The sequence below is a fragment of the Rhinopithecus roxellana genome, chromosome 4, assembly GCF_007565055.1.
Source record: "Rhinopithecus roxellana isolate Shanxi Qingling chromosome 4, ASM756505v1, whole genome shotgun sequence".
In the NCBI taxonomy this organism is placed as follows: Eukaryota; Metazoa; Chordata; class Mammalia; order Primates; family Cercopithecidae; genus Rhinopithecus; species Rhinopithecus roxellana.
Genome location: NC_044552.1, coordinates 123,612,311 through 123,633,604, shown reverse-complemented (window position 1 = coordinate 123,633,604; position 21,294 = coordinate 123,612,311). Strand labels below are relative to the sequence as shown.

The window sequence follows — 21,294 nt, the reverse complement described above, 5'->3', positions numbered from 1 at the left end:
TTTAATGGCGAGAACACTTAAAATCTACTATTGACAATTTTCAAGTGTACAATATGTTACTATTAACTATAGTCGCCATGATGTACAATAGATCTCTTAAACTTACTAGATTTAAAGATTTTAGTAAGATAACTGACACGTCCATGACTCTATTTTAGAAGTATTTTTCTTTTTAGAGCAGTACAGGAGAGGGGACCTGGTGAGCAGATATAATGAATGATTCTTAGCCACCCAATGCTAAAGCCACATTGTCTATGGGTCTAAAAGGTGGTAAAGAAATGGGCAGAACTTATAAAATAAAAAATTCTGCCAATATCAGTAATTTTTAAAATTTATTTGATTTTCTAGCATCTATCTATAAACTCTTCTAAAATAATAACAATTTTTTTTTTTTTTTTTTTTTTTTTGAGACAGAGTCTCACTCTCCTGCCCAGGCTGGAGTGCACTGGCGTGATCGCGGCTCACTGCAACCTCCGCCTCTTGGGTTCAAGCAATTCTCCTGTCTGAGCCTCCTGAGTTGCGGGGATTACAGGCATGCACCACCATGCCTGGCTAATTTTTGTATTTTTAGTAGAGACGGGGTTTCACCAGGTTGGCCAGGCTGGTCTTGAACTCCTGACCTCAGGTGATCTACCTGCCTCAGCCTCCCAAAGTGCTGGGATTGCAGGCATGAGCCACTGTACCTGACCAAATAATAACCATCTTTAAAAGTAGTACTAATTGGGAATACTTAAATCTACATTTACAGCCTTAATATTATCAATCCTAGAGATTTTTTTTAAATACCAGTTTATAATTTTTTTTGGGGGGGCGGACACAGTCTCACTCTGTCACCCAGGCTGGAACGCAGTGGCACAATCTCGGCTCACTGCAACCTCCGCCTCCTGGGTTCAAACGATTCTCATGCCTTAGCCTCCCGAGTAGCTTGGACTACAGGTGTGCACCACCCCGCCCAGCTAATTTTTGTATTTTTAGTAGACACAGAGTTTCACCATGTTGGCCAGGCTGGTCTCGAACTCCTGGCCTCAAGTGATCTACCAGCCTTGGCATCCCAAAGCACTGTGATTACAGGCATGAGCCACTGTGTCCGGCCCAGTTTATAATTTTTCAAAAGCACTATTAAAAGAGAACACCTGAATCTACATCCTTGTATCTGAGCTACTCTGTGAAGACAGCTGCAAGAACCACTGGGAAAGAAGGATGGGCATTATTCTCTTAGCTTATAGCCTTCTAGGAAGACTGGGCTATGTGTGGCCCACAGAAACTTCTGGCTTTGATATTTAGTTCAGTCCAAGAAAATCTCTCATAGACATAGCATACGGTAATGGTTTATGATCAGAAATTAATATTTGCTAGCTCTAAAGGTTGGAAAGAATTTTTAATTTACAGAAATTCATATAAACTAATTGCCTGCATTACTGAAAAAATAATCAGTTATTTTTAAAAGCCACTTTTGATTATATAAAATAAAACAATATCTGGTAAACTGGTCTCTTACAAAGGTATAAACATATATTTAAGGTTCTTAAAATGAGTCATAAGTGTGGACTTACCATAATTGGGTAAAATATACATATTCAGTGGTACCATCAGCAAAACGATGCATCCCAGAACAATAAAGGGCACTTCATAGCCAAAGGATTGATATAAAAAGCCACCTACAGGAGGACCTAGTATTAGCCCCAGTCCAGAAAAAGTCTCAAGACTTCCCTTAAAATGAGAAAAAGAAAAAATCAGTTTAAATATTTCATTTGAATAATTAACAAGGTACTATCTAAAAACAAGAAATTCTGTCTTCTTCATAATTTACATACACACACTCCCAAGATGGATTCAAAATTTAAACGCACATATTGAAATCATAAAAATATTAGAAAAATAAAATATGGGAGTATTTAAAAAATTGTTATCATAGGGAAGGTATTGTAATTGTGACATAAAACACCAGAAGATAAAAAAGATTGACAAATCTGATTATGTGAAAATATGAAAACTATGCATTAAAAAAATCAAAAGATAAATGAAGAACAGAGAAAAAAATGGCAAAGAACTAATTCCCTAAATACATCATGAGAGCTACAATGAGGAAAAGAAAAATGGGCAAATGCTATAAATAAACTGTTGACACAGAGAGTGGAATACAAAGATCTTTTAGAAGTTCACCCTCACTTTTTAAAAGAAATGAAATGAGTAAATTTAAACCACAAGACACCAATTTTCACCTATTTCCTATCGAATTTGCAATTTGGCAATTTGGCAAATTAAGGCACATATCTCATGACCCAGAATTCCACTTGTAATAAATTAACTTACAAGTATAGACATGCAGATGTGACATGGTATGTATACAAGCTTATGCACTATAGCAGAGTTTTGCAATAGCAAAAGATGAAAATAATCTAAATATTCATCAATGATGTAAGTAAACCAGGTTATATCCACACAGTGAAATACTATACAGCCAGCAAGAAAAGCAAAGAGTAAGAAAGCTCCTTATATGTAGATACAGGAAGATCTTCAAGATGATTTCATTGTTGGTGTAACCAGTGAGGTGCTGAATGGTACTTATGGTATGCTACCATTTGTGTTAAGAAAAAAGAGGGATACTGCAATAGTCCTGCCCAAGTGAAAAAAAAAAAAAGAAAAAAGGGGAAGGGAAATCATGCTCTCTCGCTTGCGCTCTTTCTCTCTCTCAGTGTGTGTGTGTGTGTGTGTGTCAGTGTGTACACACATATATGATGTGGAATTTCTCTGGAACAAACCTACAATATCTGTTGCCTTCCCTAAGGGGATGGAGGGCTGGGCACCTGCACAACTGGTGTGTATACAAAGGCTGAGCAACAGTTATATGTAGAAATATATTTACTATATTCTATGTTCTCGTCTGTAACTTTTGAATTTTGTACAATATAAAATTATTTTGTTTAAAGTTAAACAAAACAATGCCATGGAAAAAAAGAGTTTACCACTATAGATATTGCAACATTTTAAATCAATCTAGTTTTTAGGGACCTTAAACAGAGATCTGTGGCTTGTAGCCTTATATCCTCAGACTTATAGAGCACAAAAACGTATTCCATTAATAACTTTCAACACTTCAAAAAGAAATTGAAATTCTTTAATCACAATAAGGCCATCCAGATCAATTACCATGTTAGTGTGTTAGCTGTTGGCTGCAATTTTATACAGAAACTTGGTATAGCAACACTGGTGTCTCTTACTGATCAGAAGATCCAATGGACTATTATCATTATCATAGGAATTTATTAGGTAGCACTTTCCAGAGTGTTCCACAGAATAGCAGTTCTTTAAGAGATTAACAAGTCTTGTGTTTTTGAAAAAATAGTTCCAGCCAGGCGTGGTGGCTCACACTCGTAATCCCAGCCACCTTGGAAGGCCAAAGTGGTAGGATTGCTTGAGGCCAGGAATTGAAGACCAGCCTGGGCAACTCAGTAAGACCCTGTCTCAGAAAAGGAAAGAAAGAAAGAGAGAGAGAGAGAGAGAGAAAGAAAAGAAAAGGAAGGGAAGGGAAGGGAAGGGAAGGGAAGGGAAGGGAAGGGAAGGGAAGGGAAGGGAAGGGAAGGGAAGGGAGGGGGAGGGGAGGGGGAGGGGAAGGGAGGGAGAGGGGAGGGGAGGGGAGGGGAGGGGAGGGGAGGGGAGGGGAGGGGAGGGGAGGGGAGGGGAAGGGAGGGAGAGGGGAGGGGAGGGGAGGGGAGGGGAGGGGAGGGGAGGGGAGGGGAGGGGAGGGGAGGGAAGGGAAGGGAAGGGAAGGGAAGGGAAGGGAAGGGAAGGGAAGGGAGGAAAGAAAGAAAGAAAAGACAGAAAAAAGTGGTTCCATAGTTAAAGTGCATTGTAGAACATTTAATAAAGTAATCCTACTCCAGGATTTTCAAGGTCTGAAGACATTAATGTGAACTAGGCATCTGTAAGTTAGAGGCAGCCGACAGCACTCTCCAAACCTGCTTAGCCATAAACCCTTATCTTATAGGGCGTATTAACAGACTAGTGTTCTTCTGAGCCCTTTCTCAGAAAAATGTATTTTTTTTCCTCCCTTTCCAGAGAAATGTATTTTCTGGAAATGTAAATGGTGTACCTGCCAAATGGCAACAGAATCTAACGTAAACCTATCCAGCTATATACATAAATGCTTAACAAAAAGTGGGAATAAGTATTTACACAGCAAAGGGTTTACCTGATAGTGAAAATTTTCAAACTACAGTATTAAATGAGTAAATAAGGGAGTCCTTGTTACTAAGCTGATTAGATTCTGAAGTCTAAGAGAACAATTAAACGCTATAAGGGCACCATACAGACTGATATGAGTCTTTCAGAAGTGCATGGGCCCAGAGAGAGAGAGAGCTATAATAGAAAAGACTTCTTGGGGGTCAGAGAGGCAGCTGCCTATGGATGGGATGGGAATCTGATATGTCACTAATACCAGTTCTATAAGCATCTAAGCAGTATACAAAAACACATGTCAATATGATGCCACCAGGATTTGGATTTTTATGTCAAAATGCAAAAGCATCCTCAGATAGACAGCACAGAAGCACTTAAGGACTTTGAGATGATTTCTAAGATCCCGTGCATAAATCTGGGGAAGGTGGAGGAAGGACTTTAGTATGAATTGATTATTTTGCCACTAGGGATAACTCTTTTCTAAGGCAGAGGAATGCTTCAGGCAGCTCAACCACAATCTAGGTTACAGGGAGACAGCAAAAAAAAACTACCAAGGACTTTTTTTTTTAAGTGGTAAAAAGAATGACTGATTTGGACCACATTTACCTGTCAAACTGCCCATTCAGGGAATTCTAAAACCAGGAAGAGCACCTAAGTAACGCCAGTGTTACATTTATTGACAGGCTTGCTGCTAGTCCAACTCGGGGTGAAAGGCAACAATAATCCAGAGAGTACAGAAATGCGAGTATAGAAGAGTGGATGCCAGCTTTAACTTGGAAGGGCAAATATTTTGGCCTACACTCAAAGGAAAGTGGGAAATACTTATAAAATACATACCAATACTGTAGCCACGTTATTTGGAAAAGCCTTTGCCAGGATAGAAGAGGACGCAGTCACTGCTGCAGCAAAGCTAACTGCATCCATTATTCTCACTAGAAAACACATAGCAATAAATACTGGTCCATCTGGAACTCGGTCCAATACACTAAAAAGGAATAAGACAGTTCTCAAATGCCAGGCTGGTTTTTATTTTTTTCCTTTTTAACTGTATGTACTCACTAAAAAGAGCAGTACCTCACCCATAGTTATTAGAATAAATCACTTTAGAATATAATTTTTTTAAAAAGAGTTGCGTTGTTGTCTCTTCAGTAGGAGGAAATTACCCTTTTTCTTTTTTGGTAACAATTCGAGTCATAACAACAGCTTAGTTGCCCTTTTCTGCGATACAACTTGTCCCCCAGATGATAGTACTAAATAAACCTTTCTAGAATATGTAGAATTGGTGTGGTGACTTATGCCTATAATTCCAGCACTTTGGGTGGCCGAGGCAGGCATATGCCCCGAGGTCAGGAGCTGGAGACCAGCCTGGACAACATGGCGAAATCCCATCTCTACTAAAAAATACAAAAATTAACTGGGCATGGTGGCAAGCACCTGTAATCCCAGCTTCTTGGAAGGTTGAGGCAGGAGAGTCGCTTGAACCTGGGAGGCACAGGTTGCAGTGGGCCGAGATCGCGCCACTGCACTCCAGCCTGGGCAACAGGGCAAGACACCATCTCAAAAAAAAAAAGAAAAAAGAAAAAGAAGAATAACATGTAGAATCACTGACAAGACCCATATAGAAGAAAGAACTCAGGCCGGGCGCGGTGGCTCAAGCCTGTAATCCCAGCACTTTGGGAGGCCAAGGCGGGCGGATCACGAGGTCAGGAGATCGAGACCATCCTGGCTAACACGGTGAAACCCCGTCTCTACTAAAAAAAATACAAAAAACTAGCCGGGCGAGGTGGCGGGCGCCTGTAGTCCCAGCTACTCGGGAGGCTGAGGCAGGAGAATGGCGTAAACCCGGGAGGCGGAGTTTGCAGTGAGCTGAGATCTGGCCACTGCACTCCAGCCTGGGTGACAGAGCGAGACTCCTTCTCAAAAAAAAAAAAAAAAAAAAAAAAAAAAGAAAGAACTCAGTTTCAGATCTCTCCCATAGCAGGACTCAAACCAAAAAAAAAAAAAAAAAAAGGAATAAAGAAAGAAAAAAAAAGACCCTTCCAAAAAATTTTTAACCCATTTCACTTAACAGTTTTCTTGAGTTTACTTCATTATAATCTTACTATACTGTTATTCCTCTTGTTCCCATGTACTTATATAAGCTCTTCCATATTATTTGGCATTACGCTGCTGGTTTAAGAACTCTAAGCTTAAGAACTTTCACATCTGTTTTTTCACTGGCACTCGTTTTTCCTTTTTCGGGAAGTAGCAATGGGGGAAACCGTTCTATTCCATGCTCTGAACTGAGCATGTGACCTGGCCTGGTCAAGCAGAACATTCTTTCCCCCCGGCTACAGCCATCAGCAAAGGTCAGGTCAGTGGGGCTTCATTCTGTGACTCTAATAGGAACTACTAGGCAACTGGCACTTTCTACTGAAACTGCTAGGGGTCACCTTGCCACCTAAAGGGGAGAGCTTGTTCAAATCACAAGAGGAAAAATTTCTCATGACATCGTTTCAAATCTGTATTCTGATATTTTTTGAGTTGACACTTTATTAAAGAAATTCACTTTTTTACTAAAGCTAGTACATTTCCGTAACTCAGAAAAGTGAGTTAAGTTTCTGTCACTCACAGTCACAGGAGTCCTAATGAATAGGTTCAGTAGCAAGCATCAAGAGATCCCCCAGAGGCCTGTTTCCTTAAAATCAATGCCATTTATCCCTGTTCTCTACTTACTCAACTTCTGCCATTAGTCACATGCTATGCGTTTGACAGACAATAATGGAACCATTGACTTAAAGAACCTTTAACAATTTAAACAGAAGATAGGTTATGAAATCTGTTCAAGCTCCCAAATATAATCAGAAAATGACTTACCCAAAGAGAATTGTAACTCCTCCTGAGACAAACATTCCTGCTACAAACATAAATTTTGCTCCAATATGTACAAGCTATAATAAATGTCAAAGAAGAGTGGTAAATTTATGACTTCTGAAAGTCTATACTGATAGAAACAAATCCACTGTATTGGAAAATATAGGATGGGTTAAGACATGTACAGTTAGTATATTATAATAATTCTTTAATATAGTGACAGTACTCATTGCTTAAAAACATGGAAAGAGTTAAAAATCAATCAAATCTGAGGAGGGAACTGTCAATAGTGGCACAATTTATAAAATTATAACCATGGTTATTTCGGTATCGATGCAAATTCTAGACTAGCAAACTAAAATAATTCATCATATAATTTTTAAAAATTAAGATGTGCATATGAACTTTATACTTACATAGTTTCCAAATACCAAGCATGCCAGCAACTCGAACAAAGCAAAACATCCAAAGATCATACCAATAATCGTATTGCTGGTTCCCTTCTTTTCAGCCTTTAAGTAACAGAAATGGAAACAAAGTTTCAAAGAAAAATTAGCATCAATATGGAAAAATGGGAATAATAGATCAGAGCATCATCTTCTTGTGAACTTTATCTGTATATCAGTTTCAAAAAGATTATTCTTTTAAAATAAATGGGGTGGGGAAGGAAGGGAAACCAGTAATAGTTTAGACAGTAAACCATAGTCTCTTAAATGAAAATAATTCACTCACCATGCCTATAAAGAATTGTTAGCTTTAGCTGGCAAAAGTCAGAATTAAAGTGTATAAACAAACACAAAAAATGCCTTGGTTAAGGAAATTTGGGCTGTATTGCATAGTCACAGGACCGAGGAAACAGCTGATTTAGACACACTTCCTTTTGGGTATCACATTTAATTATAGGAAACAAACGAAAAACACTGGCCAGCCTTCAAACTCAAGAATAGGAAGTTCCATGAGTTGGCACATGGGTCAGACCGAGGCCCAATCAGTCTAGGTCTCTGTTTCTGACAGTAATACCAATTACCCGACAGTTTGGAGAAGACAGTTTTCCTTCCTGTCATCAACAACACAGGTGAGACATGCTCCCCTGACATTCTACGTTCTCCTGAAACAGCCGAGGTAGTTTATCATCCATCAATTACAGTTACTAATGTTTATAGCCTATTCTGTCAGTGAGCTCCTAAGATTTGCTACAGGTAATATTGATCCTAAATCTACTTCTTTTGAACTTCAAATACTGCCACTGTGATACACAACTACATTCACATATAAAAATAGAACGTTTAACAAACTTTGTCAAGTCCTAGAACTATGGCAGATCCTTAAATCAGATTCTAGCTATAGAAGTTTAAGGAATCAAAATACGAGTTTAATTTCTTTAAGATAGGACTGGCCACTTGGCATACTACAAAGGGAAAGCCTGAACTGTCACATATTGACCATCTTGTATATATAAGGCATTGTACCAGCAGTGAATATTTATGGTCAGAAGAGTCCAGTTTAGATCCATCCTTTCAGCAGAGCTTTGGATTTTCGCAAATTAACTCTATAATTAATACAGAAATGCACACATGCACACACACTTTTGCGCTCTTCAACATCCATTCTCTACAACCATGATTGCCTTTCTTTACCGTTTCTCTCTAACTATAATTTACGATAAAAATTTTCTCCATCCCTTCCCATGTAAAGATACTATCATCATTCAATCTTTGTCTTTTTCAAGGATTTTTTTTCCATGTCAGACTGTGCCTCTTTAAATAAACCATACATTTCTCATAGCGTCATACCACAGGAAGCCAGAGAAGTGAACTCTGTTGTTCTAAGCTAAATTTGAGGAAGGGCCTCCCTCTTACTCTAGGAAAAGTCCTCAGAAATGTCCCTAAGCACTTGGTGGTGCGTGAAGGCAGAGAGGATGGGCCCACAGCTCCACAGTAATGGCTTGGGAAAGATTTAAGTCCATAATTCTTGGGCTTCATAACTAGTCATTCCCTTTCCATGTACTAATAACCACAGGAAATAACGGTGTGGATACAAGAGAGAGTTCATTAAAATACCTTTAATGGCACTGTAACAAATGGTTATGCTGTATGTCGACTGGAACATGAGGTCTACATTTCTACTACACATGGGTCAGGTTCCTCAAAAAGAAAACGTTGTGAAAGGAGTCAATTAAGGCATAAGAAAAATATTCATGCCATGCACAGTGGCTCACACCTGTAATCCCAGCACTTTGGGAGGCCGAGGTGGGAGGATCACTTGAGGTCAGGAGTTCGAGACCAGGCTGGCCAGCATGGCAAAACCCCGTCTCTACTAAAAATACAAAAATTAGTCAGGTGTGGTGGCACATGTCTGTAATCCCAGCTACTCAGGAGACTGAGGAAGGAGAATTGCTTGAACCCAGGAGTCAGAGGTTGCAGTGAGCCGAGATTGTGCCACTGTACTCCAGTCTGGGTGACAGAGCGAGACTCTGCCTCAAAAAAAAAGAAAGGAAAGGGAAAGGGAAAGGGAAAGGAAAGGAAAGGAAAGGAAGAAAAGAAAGACAAACATTCATTAGTCAAGTTACATTATCAATGCTTAATAGTTCCAATAAGTACTTAGTTTACAATCTAGCAGAAAATATATAATGCCTATAGCAATTAATACTTACTAGACCCTCATTATGAGCCAGGATCTCTATTAAGTGCCATTTTACATGGTATCTAACAACAATTAAATAAGGGATGTATTTTTAGCTGGCCTCATTTATAGATGAGGAGAGGGACTTGCAAAGGTTACAAGGTCATAAGCCATTACAGTTTCCATCGTGTGCATGTTCCCATATTCATTGTGGAAATGGAACGCTGACACAGGATGTGCTAGAACCACATGCTACGGCAGCAGCCACGTGCCATTTTTGGAACACGGATCCTGCTTCACATTAGGAAAGCAAAAACAGCTATTAAAAGCAATTTCTAGGCCGGGCACAGTGGCTGATGCTTTTAATTCCAGCACTTTAGGAGGCCAAGGAGGGCGGATCACCTGAGGTCAGGGGCAAGACCAGCCTGGCCAATATGATGAAACCCCATCTCTACTAAAAAATACAAAACAACTAGCTGGGTGTGGTGACATGCACCTGTAATCCCAGTTACTTGGGAGACTGAGGTGGGAGAATCACTTGAACCCGGGAGGCAGAGGTTGCAGTGAGCCGAGATCATGCCACTGCACTCCAGCCTGGGCATGACAGAGCGAGGCTCTGTCTCAAAAAATAAACAATTAATAAATAAGCAATTTCTGGTTCTCTGACCAAGGATGAGGGTGGCAAGAAAAATGATGAATAGAAGTAGGAATCCCACACCAGAATTTAAGAAAGGCACTGTTTTTCCTTTCCTTTTTAGTTTAGCTAATAAGAAAGATGGCAGAACATGCAGGAGGAAGGGTGAGGCTTCACCAATGCATTTGTTAACCATAAGATTTTAATCAGAAATGAAAAGTCAAAGCCTGCTCTTCATATTTACAGCTTTTAAAATTAGAATGTTCTCTCTCCTGCCTCTGTCTCCTTTCTTTCTGCCTTCCCTCTGCGAGGCGAGACAAAGTAGCAAATGTAAGAAGCCACATTTTGCTCACTTCTGCTTGCCAGCGTAATGTCACAAAACCCCTGACTCTGTGACAACATGCAGCTCTTGGGAGGGATGAATTGAAGACAGAGCAGGATAGAGCACATGGCCCCCCACATCTCTTGCCTGAGCTATTACATTCCTTAAATGATAAATGCCCCAGCCTTGCCTTTTCCTACACATAAGATAACATCTAACAGGGTTGTGATTATACTTTTATAAACTGTTACCAAAGGTACATTCGTAATCTATAACCAGATATATTCTTACACCTAAACTTTGATGTGACCTTGTGCATACTGAATCTCCACCACCTGTATCACCTGTATATGAACTAGGAACTGAAATACTCAGCCTGTAGTCTTCAGTAAGACTCCTGAATAAAATGAACTTTAATTCTTTAAAACCTTGATTTTTTTCCTTAGTCAACATTTTCTATAAGCAAAACACTCAGTCAAAAACTTAAAAAGCACACACCCATACCCCGGTTTTCCTTTGTCCCTATTCACTTAGAGGAAACTAACGTTAGTTGCACTCACTGAGTTCCAGCTGAGCTAAGAAATGCCCTTCCCACTGGTTGATTCACTCACTCCAATTCTTTTCCATCTCAATTCCACAGGCTCTTACTATTTTAAAAAAAATTTTTTTTGAGACAGAGTCACACTGTCACCAGACTGGAGTGCAGTGGCGTAATCTCGGCTCACTGCAACCTCGGCCTCTTGGGTTCAAGCGATTCTCCTGCCTCAGTCTCTTGAGCAGCTGGAACTACAGGCACGTGCCACCATGCCTGGCTAATTTTTGTATTTTTAGTACAGACACGGTTTCAGCATGTTGGCCAGGCTGGTCTCGAACTCTTGACCTCAGGTGATCCTCCCACCTCGGCCTCCCAAAGTGCTGGGATTACAGGTGTGAGCCACTGTGCCTAGCATTATTATTATTATTATTTACAAATCCCAAGTCTGGCCAGACTGCTTTGTCTTGCTCAAACACCTCTGATGACTGCCCATTGACTAAGTCCTTGACAAGTGCTCTTCTTTCTATCTCCAGCCTGCCTCCTCAGATCCACTGTCTCCTATCAGACCTCACTTCACCCCAGGCTCAAGCCACATCAAGAAGCTGTCTGCTGTTCCCCAGGAACATGCCATTCACTCTGCAATTCCTGTGACTATACCTAGAACACCTCCATCTCTGTTGTTCACTATAAGAATTAAATTTCTTACGACCCACCTTAGGCCAGGTGCAGTGGCTCACACCTGTAATCCCAGCATTTTGAGAGGCCGTGGTGGGCAGATCGCTTGAGCTCAGGAGTTCAAGGTTAGCCTGGGCAACATGGTGAAACCCCATCTCTACTAAAAACAGAAAAAAAAAATAGCTAGGCGTGGTGGCACATGCCTGTGCCTCAGCTCCTCATGGGGCTGAGGCAAAAGGATCTCTTGAGCCTGGAAGGTTGAGGCAGCAGTGAACCCTGATCATGCCACTGCACTTCCAGCCTCAGTGACAGAGTGAAACCCTGTCTCAAAAAAAAAAAAAAAAAAGCCCCAACTTAAATTTATCCTGAGAGTTCCTTTCAGTACCACCCTTTCTTCTCCTATCCCCACTCCATGTATGATAGAATTAACCATTCTTCTTTCTAGGGTCTTATAACATTAGTATGGATAGAGGAAAGCCAGAAGAAAATGATAATGTAAAAACAGAAAAAAAAAAAACAGTCTTATAACATTCTGAAAAATCCTTTTCTTAAGGGATATCCAAATCATTGGAACCTTTTTTTCTCCCATATTTTTTCACTCCCAATGGGTGGACAAGAGAGAACCATTTCCCTGATTTTTTTATTCTACCCTAACACATCCCATGCTTTGCCTGCTCTAGAGAAGGAACTCATTAAACCTCTACTTAATAGAACTGAATTGGGCAACTCACAACTTCTGAGACTGTTTCTTCATTTGCAACATGCTGAGATTCTCAAGATTCTGTATGAGGTTGTTGCAGGGATCAAATGGATAAATGAGGGGTATTGTGTACTAAAAGCCAGAGAGCACTGTATGGGTACATGGCAATATTGTTCCTTTAGCAGAGAAGCCACTTTATCTTCTTTTGTATCACACAGAACAAAGGACTACATGTTTTAAAGGCAGCTGGAGGACTAAGAAGCTGCCACTGCACTGTGAGCCAAGGATCTGGCAAAAAGAACAAAATAAAACACATGGTTATATTGTCTACACTCCAAGCCAGTCATATTCATTTCATACTATATCCTATTGAATCTGTGTCAATAAATCCTAACACCATATAAAAGGCTATGCCTAGAAGGAACAGGCCCTATTAATCAGAATTCCTCCCTTGCATAAACATTGCTGCTAGAGTCCATAAGAAATTCAAGTTAAAAGAGGGAATATGGAGTGGGGCAGGGGCTGGGCATGGTGGCTCACACCTGTTACCCCAGCACTTTGGGAGGCCAAGGTGAGCAGATCACCTGAGGTCAGGAGATCGAGGCCAGCCTGCCCAACACGGCGAAACCCCATCTCTACTAAAACTACAAAAATTACCCAGATGTGGTGGTAGGCGCCGGTAATCCCAACTACTCGGGAGGCTGAGGCAGAAGAATCACTTGAACCCGGGAGGCAGAGGTTGCAGTGAGCTGAGATCGCAACATTGCACTCCAGCCTGGGCAACAAGAGTGAAACCCTGACTCAAAAGGAAAAAAAAAAAAGGAAGTGGGGGCAGGAATCAAAACATCCTAATTCTAAAATGTGAATAAAACCTCAAGAAAATAGTTACTGTTTTAACACAGACCTATTGCAGTAACATTTGAATCTCAGTTATTCAGTGCACTCCTTTTTTTCAGTTGCAGAAACCAAATAAAGATTAATCAGACTATAGGGTAAGCAAAGTAATTCTCAGAAGATCAACTACTTTTAGGTGAATTACCTCCCAAGAAGATGTTCTTCCTGACTGGATTTTTTTTCCTGGTATCAAGCATTCTATAAAAAGTACTCTATTGGCTGGAGTTCTATACACCATCTGTCCTATATGCAGATTTTTACATTTTATATACTATAAAATAAAATAATTCAAATGGCTTAAAAAAAAAAAAAACAGAGCTCCTAAGTGAAGGGGTGGTCTGCCCCTCCACACCTGAGGGTGCTTCTCGTTAGGTGAAACGAGAGACTTGAGAAAAGAAATGAGACATAGAGACAAAGTACAGAGAAAGAAGTGGGCCCAGGGGACCAGCGCTCAGCATACAGAGGACCCACGCCGGCACCAGTCTCTGAGTTCCCTCAGTATTTATTGATCTTTACCATCTTAGAAAAAGGGAAGTGGCAGGATAATAGGATCATCATAGGGAGAAGGTCAGCAGTAAGACATATGAATAAAGAGCTCTGTGACATTAATAAGTTTAAGGAAAAGTGCTGTGCCTTGATGTGCATATGCAAACATCTCCATAAACCTTTTTAGTGCATAAAGAGCAGCATTGCCGCCAGCACGTCCCACCTTCAGCCCTAAGGCGGTTTTCTCCTTTCTCAGTAAACAGAACATACAATGGGGTTTTATACCGAGATGTTCCATTGCCCAGGGACGGGCAGGAGGGCTTTCCTCTATCTCAACTGCCAAGAGGCCTTCTTTCCTCTTATACTAGTCCTCCTCAGCACAGACCCTTCACGGGTGTCAGGCTGGGGGACGATCAGGTCTTTCCCTTTCCACGAGGCCATATTTCAGACTATCACATGGGGAGAAACCTTGGACAATACCTAGCTTTCCTAGGCAGAGGTCCCTGCGACCTTTGGCAGTGTACATGTCCCTGGGTACTTGAGATTAAGAGAATGGTGATGACTTTTCACAAGCATACTGCCTTCAGGCACTTGTGTTAAACACACCCTGCACAGCCCAAAATCCATTAAACCTTGAGTCACCACAGCACATGTCTCTTGCAAGGACAAGGTTGGGGGTAGGGTCACAGATTAACAGCATCTCAAATACAGAACAAAATGGAGTCTCTTATGTCTACTTCTTTCTATATAGACACAGTAACAGTCTGATCTCTCTTTCTTTTCCCCACACTAAGGATTTAAAAATGTCTTACCTCCTTGGGGAAAAAGGGTCCAAGTATAGAATAGCACATCATGGAACCTAAGTTCAACGAAGCTGCCGATATCAGTACAAAAACCTGTTCTCTCGAAAGCCACCTGGGAGTCTCTCCTGCACCTCCTGCAGGATCATCACCTTGAATGCAAACATGCAGCAATTAGGCATATAATTGAGACTACTGATCAAAGTACACAAATGTGATTTCTGTGCACATATGTTGCACTCTGAAGATATCATTTGCTGAGCTTAGGGCTATTTTGAATATAGTACATTTGATCAAACGGAACACAATCCTTGTACATTACTGCAGTTTTGAAAACATACTGCTTTCATTTACATACTATTCTCTACTAGAATTTAAATGCAGAAATCATCAAGCTATCTGATTTGTTTCGCCTTCACTTTAAAGCACGTTTCTCTGGTCTTTAATAACCCTTCAAGAAAGATGAGGTGGCAGGGTGATCTCCAAAGGGTGATGCTCTCTGAAGCATAATGTCCTTATTTTCTCAAGTTACTTGAATCATATGCTACATGAACTCAATGTTTCAAGCATGTAATGTTAACTTATTAAGATTTCTGGCCTGGCACAGTGGTTCACGCCTGTAATCCCAGCACTTTGGGAGGTCGAGGCAGGCGGATCATGAGGTCAGGAGATAGAGACCATCCTGGCTAACAAGGTGAAACCCCATCTATACTAAAAATACAGAAAAATTAGCTGGGCGTGGTGGCGGGCGCCTGTAGTCCCAGCTACTCGGGAAGCTGAGGCAGGAGTATGGCGTGAACCCGGGAGGCCGAGCTTGCAGTGAGCGGAGATCGCGCTACGGCACTCCAGCCTGGGCGAAGAGGGAGACTCTGTATCAAAAAACCAACCAACCAACAAACAAAAAACCCACAAAGATTTCTAAGGCAATACTGAAGTCAAATGAAGTGTAAGTAGGAGAAAACAAGCGAAATCATTCAGCTGGTGAATTAATATTTACAATGGTATGCTTCTGGATAGACAAGTCTCAAAATTCACAAATCAATACTTTTCTTACCCTAATTACTAGTCTTTTGCATCAGCTAATTTAACACTTATTTCCAGGGCTAAATTGTCATTTAAAAACACTAAATCAATTACTCAGAGTTCCAAATATCCAAGCAAATCCATCAGCCATTTATAAATTAAACTGTTTTTAGGAAAAACTTAAGAAAAATATATTTGCTTTGCTCTATTTGTCAGAGGTTGCCATTGCAGTCCAGAAGGAAAAAAAAAAAAACAAATCTGTGCAATATGAGGAAGTCTTATGAATCTTTGTAAAATGTTTGTAGTAGATGCGAAAGGGAAATGAAAGCTAAAAACAAAGGCAACAACACTGGGTACTCGAAAGGTAACGTTTTACATTTGCCTAATGGCATACTTATTTGAATGCATTAAACACACAGTACTTAAAAGCAGAGGCATAGGTTAGAAAGTCATTAGATACCGTGACACATATCCAGTCCTGGAACTTTGCCCCGTCCAGAGAGAAAAGAAACGCTGGCCCGAACCCCACGATCAGGCCCCAGCCTTTTCCAATCTCTCGGAAACGAATCAAGCTAAAAGCAATTCAATCGTTGCTAAAGAGACAGGCCCGAAGCCGCCGCTGGGCTCCGGGCTCCCGGCCAAGCAATTCACGGTCACCTCCTGGTGCGCGTGGGCCCTCCAGATCACCCGGCGCGTCCATCCCCGGTGCGTGGACTCCGGCGCCCCACCTCCCGGGTTCAAGCCACGTCCTTGGACTCGACCTCCAAGGAGCCACTGGCACTCCGGCCGGAGACCGCTGCTCAGCTGGAACCTGGCATTCCCGACTCCCTGTGGGCAGCGATCCGCCCAGCCCGGAGCTCCGCAAAGCCTTCTAGGACTCTTGAGTCCCCGGGAGGCGGCCGGGGGCGGGGCAGGGGTGAAGCATGGCTCCTTTTTTTTTTTTTTTTTGCCCCCCCATTATCTTAATCCACCACCTCAGCTGCTATATCATGGTGTCCTTTTTCATTCTGTGAGAGAGAGAGAGAGTGAAAAAAGATGAGTCTATATTCCATACAGTTGTACCCCCCTCTATCTTAAAATAAGTTCAATTTATTCCTACGAAACGAAAGAAAGGAAGCTTATGTAGAAACAGAAAAGGTAGGGAGTACGTCAACTGAAAGACACCAAAGTGAATTAGAAAATTAGGTTTATACAGGACCTTTGAAAGAGTGAATTATTTTTCACAGTGGGTAAATGCGGTAGTGTTCGTAATTATTGAAGCCAGACACTATTGAACTGGAAATGAATTAATCAGTATGAAGCACCTGTAGTCGAAAAATATTTGCAAGAATACTAATGAATATTTAGGAAGCATGGTGACGTGGCTAGGAGTGCGACCTCTGGAGGCAGGTGCCAGGGTTTCAAGTCAGAGCACTTACTGGCTGTATGTAACTTTGGACGACAAAGTCAGTTTCTCTATCTGTACAACTGAGATTATAATGTTTATCTTGTAGGGTGGCTGTGAGCATTGGCGATAAAGTGTGTTAGTAGCTAGCACATGAACATGATGGCTACTACCTTACTCTCACACTCACAGTTTTCTTGCACAAAAAATAGGTTTCACTTATTTTCACCTTTTTTACTATTTGGGAAGTGTTAAATCTTGAGGACTGGCTGGGCGCGGTGGCTCATGCCTGTAATCCCAGCACTTTGGGAGGCCAAGGTGAGCAGATCACCTGAGGTCAGGAGTTCTAGACCAGCCTGGTCAACATGGTGAAACTCCGTCTGTACTAAAACTACAAAAAAAAAAAAAAAAAAAATAGCTGGGCGTGGTGGCAGGCACCTGTAATCCCAGCTTCTCAGGAGGATGAGGCAGGAGAATCGTTTGAGGCAGAGGTTACAGTGAGGCAAGATCCCAAAGAATTGTGTGAGGGTGGCTTTATCGACTGAGAATCTGCCTCAGATCCACTGTACAAGGTTGATTCCAATACGTGGGATGGTGGATAGTAAATTTGTAATTACTGCACCACTTCAATCCAGCCTGGGTGAAAAAGTGAAACTCCTTAAATAAATAAATAAATAAACAAACAAATAAATAAATAAATAAATGTTTAAGGACTGGGAAATTCTTGATTTGAAGCCAAACCAAAACAGAAGACTGAATTACCACTTTGTGCCAGGCATTATGAATTTAAAGATGAATGAGCCCCATCCAGACTCCGCCCTCAAGTAGCACACCTTCTAGCAGATGAAATTCACACTAATTAATAATCTACTATAATGCAATCGGTTGTATACAAACATATTGCAAGACCATTTACTTTGGCAAATGAGTCCTGGATGACATCCTGAGGAAGTAATGTTACCTTGATTCTTGAAGGTTATGTAAAAATTCCCCAGTGGGCGAGTTGTGAAGGAGAACCTGGAGAACCACTCTGAACAGAAAGTTCCACTCTAGGCTGGGCGCGGTGATTCATACCTGTAATCCCAGCACTTTGGGAGGCCCAGGTGGGCGGATCACAAGGTCAGGCAGGAGATCTAGACCATCCTGGCCAACATGGTGAAACCCCATCTCTACTAAAATACAAAAAATTAGCCAGCGTGGTGGTGCTCGCCTGTAGTCCCAGGTACTCAGGAGGCTGAGGCAGTGGAATCACTTGAACCAGGAGGTGGAGGTTGCAGTGAGCCGAGATCGCACCACTGCACTCCAGCCTGGCAACAGAGCAAGACCCTGTCGAAAAGAAAAGAAAAGAAAAGAAAGAAAAGAAAAGAAAAGAAAAGAAAGAAAACAAAAGAAAAGAAACAAAAGAGAAAAGAAAAGTTCCACTCTAGCAAAGGTTCCCTAAAGTAGCCTTATGAAATCTTTATGATCTAACCCCTGACAGCTTCTCCAATCTCATTTAACTCTATGCTTTCTCTTCAATCTAACATCTGTAGAGGAAAATTTTCTTGAATGATTTATTTGATGATTACATTTCCTCTTTTATTTTCTTTCTGGACTGTGCTTTATGTGGATGTTGGGTCACCCAAACTGGTCTTCTTACTTATTTCTCTTTTTCTTCTCTCTCTCTTTTTTTTTTTTTTTTTTTCTTTTAGACAGGGTCTCACTCTGTTGCCCAAGCTACCACTACCATGATACTATCATGGCTCACTGCAGCCTCAACCTCCTGGGCTCAACTGATCCTCCCACCTCAGCCTCCTGAGTAGGTGGGACTACAGGCATGTGCCACCGCGCCTGGCTAGTTACTTTTTTTTTTCCCTCCATCTTATAGGAAGTATCCCTAACTGTACCTTGCCATCTGAATTTTTGTCAACCGAATCTTGCCAACTGAATGTTTCGTTTCTGTTGCCATCTATTTCCTTGTATCTCCATTCTCATTCCTCTCCCCATTTGCAATCATTCTTGCATGTTTAATGCAAATCTTGTTCTTTATGTTCTTGTGTGTCCATCTATTTTTAATTTACATCAAGGCTATTCATATCCCTATCCTCCTCTCTTCCTCTAATCTCTACCTGTCATTCTCCCTTCAGATCATCAGTTTTATAATCAAATATATTACTGTGTTAGTTTTCTGAGGCTGCTGTACCAATCACCACAAATTTGGTAGCTTAAAACAAGGTCCTGGAAGCCAGAAGTTCAACATCAGTTTCACTGAGCCAAAATCAGGTGTCAGCAGGATCATGTTCCCTCTAGAGGCTCTAGGGAAGAGTCTGTTTCTTGCCCCTTGAAGCTTCTAGTGACTATTGGCACTTTGTGTCGCATCACCCTAATCTCTGTCTCTGTGATCACTGTGCCTCTTCTGTTCTGTGTGTAATCTTTGTTTGCCAGTCTCTTGTAAGGATATTTTGAATGAATTTAGGGCCCACCTAGATGATCTGTTCATCTCAAGTTCTCCAATTTAATCACATCTGCACAGACCCTTTTTTTCACATAAGGTAACATTTACAGGCTCCAGGGATTAGGATGTAGATGTAACTTTGGAATCCATTATCAGCCTACCACAATTATCTATTCATATACATATATACACATGTAGAGTATTTTTTTCTTTACAAACTAAAATGGAGTAATATGGTCTTTGTTAAATGCCACCTCCTCAGAGAAATTCCATCTTTTTTATTATTTATTTATTTAATAATAGAGACGAGGTTTCACCATGTTGCCCAGGTTGGTGTCAAACTCCTGGACTCAGGCAATCCATCTGCCCTGGTTCCCCAAAGTGCTGGGATTACTGATTACTGCCATGAGCCTCCACACCTGACCAAGAAATTCATTCGTTTTTGTTTTTCTTTGAGATGGAGTTTCATTCTTGTTGCCCAGGCTGGAGCGCAATGGCGCCATCTTGGCTTACCTCAACCTCTGCCTCCTGGGTTCAAGTGGTTCTCCTGCCTCAGCTTCCCGAGTAGTTGGGATTACAGGCATGTGCCACCATGTCCGGCTAATTTTGTATTTTTAATAGAGACGGGGGTTCTCCATGTTGGCCAGCCTGGTCTTGAACTCTCGACCTCCGGTGATCCGCCTGCCTCAGCCTCCCAAAGTGCTGGGATTACAGGCGTGAGCCATCTCGCCTGGCTAAGAAATTCATTGTTATCCCCTTATCCAAATACAGCCCCAGTCATCCTTTGTCCTTTCACCTTTCTATTTCTCTTCCTAGCACTTCTATCAGTCAGGGTTCCCTGTTGCTAATTTAAAAAAGCAACGTTGGCTAATTTAAGGAGAAAATGAATTTATCATTGATTATTAGGTAACACATAGTATCATCAGGAGGATCACGCATACCACTTAGAGGCTAAGTGCCTAAAGTCACACCACCTAAGTGGTCCAGTAAGCATGGCACTGCAACCCTGCTGGACGTACATCTCCAGCACATGCTGCCAATACCACTGGAGCCAGGTATAAGACATTGTAGTTAGAATACCATCCCCACTCCTCAAGAATGTTGCCACTCTCACCAGAAGAGATTTTAGGTGGTGCTGGCTTCTTCCACTCACTTGCTTCCACTGCATATCAAGACCTGATGTGTTTGAAGTCAGGCAGTAAAAAGTGTCCAACTACGTTCTTCTTTTTCAAGAGTGGTTTGAATATTTTGGTTACTTTGAATTTCTAGAGAAATATCACAGTTAGCTCTCATATTCTCCAAACAACCTGGTGGAATTCTTACTGGTGTTTTTTTGACTCCATGTATCAATTTGGGGAGAACTGATATTGAATCACTATTAAGCTTTTAATCCATGAACACAGTATATCTCTCCAATTATAAAGATATTTCCTTCACAACATTTTCACATTTTTCACGGTGTAGGTATTATATGCCTCATGTTAAATTTATTCCAAAATACCTTAGTTTTAGAAGCTACTAAAAATGGTATTTTTACATTCAAATTTCCAACAATTTGTTGATTATATATAAAAGTAAATGAACTTTTGTATGAATATGGTATCCTGCAATCTTGCTAAATTCCCTCATTAGTTCTAGTCATTGTTATATAGATTCTATTAGATTTTCTACATAAACAATTATGCCATCTGTGAATAGAGTTTTACTTCTTCCTTTTTGAAATGTACGCTTTTGTTTCTTTCACTTATTTTAT

At 41.0% G+C, this 21,294-nt stretch overlaps 1 protein-coding gene across 5 annotated transcripts in view; it reads right to left on the bottom strand.

Annotated features, from left to right (window-relative positions):
• Positions 1-16,636, bottom strand: part of SLC18B1 (solute carrier family 18 member B1) — a 29,616-nt gene extending 12,980 nt beyond the window's left edge. Inside the window, exons 1-6 of one of the 5 annotated variants that reach the window (XM_030929390.1) lie at positions 16,381-16,636; positions 14,713-14,852; positions 7,449-7,544; positions 7,036-7,109; positions 5,017-5,164; positions 1,554-1,710 (exon numbers count right to left, since the gene is read on the bottom strand). In XM_030929390.1, the coding sequence (XP_030785250.1) occupies positions 1,554-1,710; positions 5,017-5,164; positions 7,036-7,109; positions 7,449-7,544; positions 14,713-14,852; positions 16,381-16,423 (658 nt within the window). In that variant the 5' untranslated portion in view covers positions 16,424-16,636. Of the gene's footprint in view, positions 1-1,553; positions 1,711-5,016; positions 5,165-7,035; positions 7,110-7,448; positions 7,545-7,764; positions 7,989-14,712; positions 14,853-16,183 lie in introns of those variants that run through there. The other 4 variants (XM_030929392.1, XM_030929389.1, XM_030929388.1 and 1 more) reach the window with 4 other exon arrangements.
• Between the last annotated feature and the right edge of the window lie 4,658 nt (positions 16,637-21,294).